The sequence below is a fragment of the Amphiura filiformis genome, chromosome 3 (genome assembly GCF_039555335.1).
Source record: "Amphiura filiformis chromosome 3, Afil_fr2py, whole genome shotgun sequence".
Classification (NCBI taxonomy): domain Eukaryota; kingdom Metazoa; phylum Echinodermata; class Ophiuroidea; order Amphilepidida; family Amphiuridae; genus Amphiura; species Amphiura filiformis.
This window is the reverse complement of record NC_092630.1, coordinates 66,002,026-66,010,037: the sequence shown is the minus strand read 5'-3', so window position 1 is coordinate 66,010,037 and position 8,012 is coordinate 66,002,026. Positions and strand designations below refer to the sequence as shown.

The following is an 8,012-nucleotide window of genomic DNA, read 5'->3' as shown; positions in this document are numbered from 1 at the left end:
GTTTTTCTTGTCAGGTGTGATTGATGCTAGTGGAGGCACAGGAGACAACAATGGTGCATATTATTCTGGTGGTGGTGGTGCTGGCGGGCTCATAGCTATTCTTTATGAAGATGCACAAATAGTGAGTCTGCCTACTGCATGTGGTGCAAGAGGTAATCAAAATGGAGGTGCAGGATTTGTGTATTATACTGACATCGAACAAGTTCATGCCAAGGTATGTATGTTAGTGCTGGTACATTTTAATTACAGTGATGTGACTACAGTTTGATATTTTGATAATATAACCACATATCATGTACTAGGATGTCAAACATGTAAGTATTTTTTGATCACCTTTTTTTATTTTGGGTTAGAATTAAAGTGTGAAGAGTAACTAATTCTTAAGCAGGAGGGGGTATTCCACCCTAAATTTGTTCATCGGTTGATGTTCGCCCGTACAAATCCTAATAGAAGAAAATATAAAGCAATAATTGCCATGTGAATCTTAGCATGAAAAGCACTGTGTTTTGGGGTAAAATTGCACAATATTGCGTGCTTTGCATGCACTGGCTCATAAACTATCAAAATTTACCTTCATTTTGGACAAATATAGTCTGAAATTGAAAATTTATAGTGGTTAACTAACCCTAACACCCCAAGTGCTTTTGGCAAGTGGAAGGGAAAGAAGGAAAGAATAAGGAGAGAAAATGAACAAAGTCAACGAAGATGTTATTTGTTTTGGTTGGCATTCAAACCCAAAGCCCCTTGTGTGCCAAGCACTAGGTTAGCAACTGGTAGCCATGAGTGTTTCGCTGGCTGGGCCATACCATACATATCTATCACTTAGGGTGATTGCGTCATCACATCACATGACAGTGCGTATATCATGTAGTATTTTGTAGTACCCGGGAGTGTTAGGGTTAAGAAATCTATTTCTGTTAATAACTATTTAATAATGAAACCAGCATTATATAATTTACTGTTTAATACATGGATATTATTTCTTATGACAGATACACATTGATAATTGTGGACTAACTACAGAGCGACAAGCAGTCACCAAGTTTAACATAGACACATCATTCTTTCACATTCATGAACTAGAAATCACCAGAAAAGGAAAGATGAAGATAGCAGAGAGAAGCAGTCTAGAACCACCTTTGTGTTTCTTTGTATCATCTGTCACAGGTGACAAGTCTGGCATGTACACAGTGGCTTCTAACATACAAGCACATTTTTCTGCCTGTGGTCTGTGTCCTGTATGTGATAATGACCTGGCCAGCTTAGAGCTACCTTTCAGCTTATCAGTCCAAAATGGAGGTTATATCAAACTACCAGCAGAAATTACTGTGAGACAAGGTGTGAGCTTTGACCTTTGTGGAACCATGGGGAATGAAGAGAGTGATGTGATCAATATAAGAGATGGTGGAAGCTTCATGGTTGGTTATACAGCTAATTCAAACTCAGGAACTACAGGAACATTGAAGCTAGCATCTATTGGATTGTATCAAAATGGAATTCTTGCTGGATCATCCAGGTGTTCATCCAACAACAAGGTCATTCTGGATGTGCAGACCCTCAGACTTGCCTATCAAGGATCATTTCAGGAAGAGGATTTTGTTATCCCAGACTCAGTTAACATCATTGAAGATGTAATATCAAGTGATCTGCCAACCACAGTCTGTCCAGAGGGGTGCAGACGGATGTGGATGTGGATCCATTAGATCCATGTCCAGGCGGTGTTGAAGTCTACCTTAGTATTGGAAATGACACTGTCAATGCAACATGTGATTACAGTAGTCTTCACATGCTACCTGGACATATTTGCACTTTGGAAACTGGAAATCACTTTTACTCTAATCTAATCATTGAAGGTGGTGCTCAAATGAATATTGATGGAGATGCTAATGGACTGACTTTGACGCAACTTTCTGTTGACGATCTTGTCATTAATCCAGGTGGGAAGATCTCTGGAGTTGGATCTGGTTATCAGAATGGAGGACCAGGTTATATGGTGGGATCTGTTGGTGGTAGCCATGGAGGTCTTGGTGGAGGGACAAGTAACACAAGCCTTGTTTATGGCAATATTCAAACACCAATTTACTATGGTAGCAGTGGGCAATTTGGAAGAGGTGGAGGACAGATGAAGATAATAGTGTCAGATGACTTTATACATCATGGTATCATTGATATGAGTGGAGCCAACCATGGGGAAGGCGGAGGAAGTGGTGGTAGCTTGATGTTATCAGCAGGAAGTTTGACTGGATATGGTATGATGATTGCCAAAGGTGGTCAAGGAAGCTTGTCCCCTGGTGTAGGGGGAGGAGGCGGAGGAGGTCGCATTGCTGTGTATGTTAATAAGATGCCTTATCAATACAAAGGCGGATTTGATGTGACAGGAGGAACAGGATCCAGGAAAGGTTCATCAGGAACAGTGTATATTGAAGACACTCACTCAGGAAGTTCCTACAAACAGCTTCTAATATCAGGAGAATCAGTAGTCCCAACACCAATCACTGATGATGTGATCGATTCCTTAGAAACTTGCAATGAACTCCATGTTGTGAACTCTGGTAGTGTTGCCATCTCATTATCGATGTATGTAGATGAGCTTCATGGAGATGGTAGTGGAACTATCTTGTTGCAATCTGGAGCTGACTTAAGTGTTGCCAACTTGAATGATCCAACTCACGGTACTCAATGTAGTTTCAATATTGAACATGGTTCACATCTACATACACAAGTAGACTTTTATTTGACAGGCAACAATCAAGTGCTGTTAGAATTGCATGGCAATTTGTCTGCACCTCAAGTGACTCTGGAGAAGTCTAAGCAAATGTATATACGGAGTGACAGTTATCTTTCTGTAAAAGCGCTAAAACTGATAAGCAGTAGTTATATGCAAGTAGATCACTCAGCATCAGTGGGCATGAATGTCAAACATGATGTAAGCCTAGATGATTTGAATTTAAGTCCAGGTGCAGAGCTTACATTCACCTATTCAGATGTCACACTTCGCTGTCATAAGATGCACCTACAATATGGAAGCAACATTGACATCAGTGCTGCAACCAAATCATTCAACATCAACACTAATATTACTGTTCTAGAGAATGGGGCACATATTTCTGTAGACAAGGGTGGATTAACAAATGGATTAGGGTCTCCTGGTAGTGACCATACAGCTGGAGCTAGCCATGGAGGTCAAGGTGCTTTTGGAAATCACCTAAATCCAATAGGTCATGGTTCAACCATTAATCCTCATGATTTTGGCAGTGGTGTATCAACAGCCTCTGCTACCTCCCATGGTGGTGGTCGCATATCACTCACAGCACATGAATCCTTGACAGTTGATGGAACCATTTCTTCTACAGGAGAGGATAGTGGTGGTATTACCGGAGGAGGAGCTGGTGGCAGTTTGTTGATAGAAACTGGCAACCTGCGTGGACATGGAGTGTTGTCTGTGAATGGTGGGAGTGGTATTGCTTGCAGCTGTGGAGGAGGTGGAGGTGGAAGAATGGCAATCTATGCAGATAATATCATGGAGTTTGCTGGAAGTTACACTGCCTATGGTGGCAGTGGACAAACCAATGGAGGAGCAGGAACAATCTATCTCCAAACTTATGAAGTTGGCTTGCTGACTGAATCACTTGTTATCGATAATAACGACTTGAGCACAGACTCCTACACAATCTTGATAGCTGATACTGAGGAAGTGCTGTTAGACAGATTAACCATCCAGAAAAGAGGGAGTCTAAAAATATTGTCAGCAGATCGTACAACTATATCAATATCACTTGTAATTGGGGATTTAACAGGCAGCATTTTGGTTCAAACAAATCAAAGTCTATCTTTGGCCAGGAAGCAAGGCATCTCTAGTTATTATTATCTACAAAGTGCACTGATTATTGAAGATGGAGGAGAAGTGATTCTTCCTGCTAGCCTCTATATCCCATCAGTAGTTGATGGAATGCCAGCTTTGGATCTGGCAGGTATTATCAGTGGAACCAGTGAGTTAATAGTGGGTGCTTATAGCTCTGTTATAGTTGAGCCAACTGCAAGGACAGCTGGAATTTCAAATGGAGATTACACTTTCATCGATCCACCTGGTACATTAACTTTAGACTCACTTCAAATACTTGGTTATGGAACAATGGAATTGAAAAGCTCGACAGAAAAGCCAGCAACCCTAAATATTTTAGATGATATTCATGTTAGATTTGGTGGAACTCTAAAATCAGAATGGTTGCTGTTGGAAGCCAGACAGGTACATGTGGAATACAGTGGTAGGATTAATAGTGACGGTCTTGGGTTAGGGCCTGAACAAGGAGAAGGTCATGGTACTAGTAATCCATCAGGTAGCGCATCAGGAGCAAGTCACGGTGGCAAAGGTGGTGATTCTTCAGGTGGAATCAAACCTACAGTCTTATCCTATGGTACTTTGTATGATACCAATGATTTTGGCAGTGGAGGTGGTAGAGGTACTAGCGGTACACCTGGTTCTGGAGGTGGAGTCATTACAATCAGATCATATTTCCTGAGATTGGATGGTATCATTTCCTCAAGTGGTTCAGATGCCAGTGGTAATAGTGGTGGTGGTAGTGGAGGAGCTGTGCATCTTACCCTTCAAGATTCCCTCACTGGTTCTGGTAACATCATCTCAGCAGGAGGAAGAGGTGGGTCATCTGGAGGAGGAGGTGGTGGCGGAGGACGTATTTCTTTATATGTCTTATCTGCTTCACATTTTGATGGAGAATATTTGGTGTATGGAGGGGCATCTACCGGTACAAACCAAGCAGGTGGGTCCGGTACAATGTACAAAATTCAAGTAGTCGATGGAATAGATCATACCATACTGTACATTAATAACAACAACCCAGATATCAACATTGCACAGATTACTCAGCTAAATGAAGCTCTTATGAATGAATACTCATTTGATGAGTTACATGTTCTACATAATGTCATCATGGAAGTTGCAGGAGATGATGCTATATTGATCGCAGCATCTATGTTCAGTGAAACAACCAGTGTGATTCGTATCCATGATGGCATGATGATGAGTATTGCTGATGGTGTGTCTAAGGCAACATTTGCATGTAGCTTTGAGGTAGATTCAGAGGGAGAGCTTCGTCTACCAGAGACAGTCACCTTCAATGGACCAAGCAATATCTTATCAGGTAAATGTGTGTATTATTCACAATATATCCATTTAATGTGAAACCTAATTTAACATTAACAGCAGTTCTTTAAGATAGAGCATAAATTGGCCGTAAGGATAATTCTCCAAATGTATTACATAGCATTTCTCGATTATGCTAAAGTATCATTGTTTAGGGTGTGTACTCACCCAAAGTTTGTGTTAAGGACACCTGGAAAACACCTGTTTGTCAAGTTGTAAAATGCAATCTTGTACTCAGTCTCAATGTCTTTGGCCTATTTAGTGCACAGTTGAAGCAGTATACATTTTCATGAATCCCAGAAAGGGAACAAGTTTCTTTTGATCATGCATATAAATTAGAATGTTTTAGATATGCATTAATCACCAGCTTACCATATGTGCGGTAACTAATAATATATTCAGGGGTAAACATGCATTTGTCATATCTTCATTTACAACTAAATTATTTTCATGTTATGTTAATTTCTGTATATTTTTGCTTATTTCTCCATTTACAGGAATCCTGACCAATATTTTTAACATGATCATTGCATCCTATCAGCAAGTGACAATGTCTGCTGTTGGAAGAACTGCCCTGTTTGTTGATGGTAATTACACCTACATCTCAGAGCCTGGGGCATATAAACTTGCATCGCTGACTGTTAAAGACAGAGCCACTTTGACATTTCAGAAGTCTTCTGACAGGGACATCATCAACCCCATTTCTATTGGTACATTGGAGATCAATTATGGAGGCCTTGTTAATGCCGGAATCTTCCATCTAGTTGGTAATGAGGTTATTTTACATGCAGGCAGTACCATTAAACTTTCTGGGGGTGGTGATGGAGCAGCTCAGGGGAAAGGTGCTGGAGAAACAGTAAGTATTTAGCTAGAATTCTCTGCAAATCAAAGTATATTTCTTACAATGATTCTCATAAAGTTATTTTAGGAATGTTTTTTGACATATTTATAAACAATCATGTTGCAATGCAGTGTAACCAGCCACAAGTTTTATCCACTAATTGGGATTCTACAGTAGCCCAGCAATTTAAAAGACCCAACAATAGAGATCTTTGCCCTTACTAGTGCACAGCCTCTTGTACTGCTTGAAAGTATGAAGCTGAGATCATGGTATCTTGTATGCATAGGTACATCTATAATTTTGGATGTACCTCACAAGCTCTGTGAAAAAAGTTGAATCAGTCATTTGAGTACATAGTGTCACTGGGAACCTTATGATTGTGTCTTAAATAGAAAAACAATGATTAAAGTGGTATTTATATGTGTCTAGATTAACTCCTGGAATCGGATAGTGATGAAAGTGTGTACCTGGTAATATCTGCATGCATCTGTGTTTCTATTTCTAATATCACAGCATGCAACAAAAGGTACAGGAGCAGGACATGGTGGTTATGGTGGCACATCAACCGATGTTGATGCTGCTGGAGGATCAGCCTTTGACTTGATATCTTACCCCAAGGAACCAGGGAGTGGAGGAGGCAATGGACCATCTGGTGAGGGTGGAGCTGGTGGAGGATACTTCCATTTGGAGATCAGTGGAGACTTGTATCTTGAAGGTTAGTAACAGAGTATGTTGTATATGTTCAGTGTTTCCATCATGATCAATTGTTAAAATTAATTTAGATATCAATTCAATTCAATTCAATTTTTATTGAAAAATACCCCTGTGGCTCAAAGGCCAAATTGCATTTTTTTATTTGGTATAAAACATACAAAATCAATATAATCAAATTACAACCGGTATAGTAAAACACTCAATAATAACATAAATTGCACAAGATTCAAGCACTATAATTGTCACAACTTGCCAAACCCATTTAAATTAATCACTCACTTTCTTACAAAGTCACTTACGCAGTGATGTCAACACGTTGATGTAGCTGTTTTGCGCTCATATTTATGTGGCGCCTTAAAAATCGTGTGTGTGTATATCAGCGCTCTGAGCAAAAATGCTAGCGATTTGAAGCTGCACTCAATGAAATGTTGGCATCTTCCAATGATGCATCTGTACCTTTTTCTTTGAATAGACTATAATAATATTTTCCAGAAATATTAAGTTGTGATCTTGATCTAACACTTCTATCTCAGGTCAAATCTTAGCCAATGGACTTCCTGGCACACAGCATAGTGGTGGCGGTAGTGGAGGTGGTATATTCATTTCAGCAGCAGGAATTACAGGACATGGTAAACTATATGCAAATGGTGGAGGGAGTGAAGGAATAGGAGGAGGAGGAGCTGGAGGAAGAATTGCTATGTATCTACAATACAGGTAAGTGTTAGGGTTAGGGTATTATTATCAACAGATTTTTCTGTATTTCTTTGAAAGTACTTATGCAGGAGAAAGTAAGTAAGTAAGTAAAAGTGCCCTGACAAAATTATCACTTTGCTTTACAAAATACATAAAAATGACAAAACACAAGAACAGGAGAATATGTGCATGAGTATTTATGTGTAATTACTCTGAAATCAAAGAAGGGTATTGAAAGTTATTTATACTATCCAGCTAAATTCCTCTAATTTATGCTATAACTTAACTCCAATGGGCTATATTAATACCATAAAAACCGATAGTTAGCATATGTGCGTATTATCGAGTGCTTTTGAAAACATGAAATTGTACCAAAATCTGGCACGTTACCAACTGATCTAATAGGGTTGAGACACACATTTGCAGGTTTACTTGTTCGTATATGTAACTATGTGTATCCATGATTTGCTCAAAACCCTATACACTTTTGTGGAATGGGCTCTTCATGTTTGCATGTTTCAAAAGCGCTCGATAGTAAGCACAGATGCTAACTATCGAGTTTTTACAGTATGGTGTCAGTATCATAGTAAGTATTTTATGTTA

At 39.5% G+C, this 8,012-nt stretch overlaps 1 protein-coding gene and 1 long non-coding RNA gene across 2 annotated transcripts in view; both read left to right on the top strand.

The window, feature by feature from the left end:
• Positions 1–5,955: 5,955 nt before the first annotated feature.
• LOC140147760 (uncharacterized) lies at positions 5,956–7,342 on the top strand. Its single transcript, XR_011858400.1, has 3 exons — positions 5,956–6,017; positions 6,516–6,717; positions 7,250–7,342. It is a non-coding gene; the product is annotated as an uncharacterized lncRNA (long non-coding RNA).
• A 71-nt stretch (positions 7,343–7,413) lies between these two features.
• Positions 7,414–8,012, top strand: part of LOC140147443 (uncharacterized) — a 44,104-nt gene continuing 43,505 nt past the window's right edge. Inside the window, exon 1 of the mRNA XM_072169220.1 lies at positions 7,414–7,430. Within this exon, the coding sequence (XP_072025321.1) occupies positions 7,414–7,430 (17 nt within the window). The remainder of the gene's footprint in view (positions 7,431–8,012) is intronic.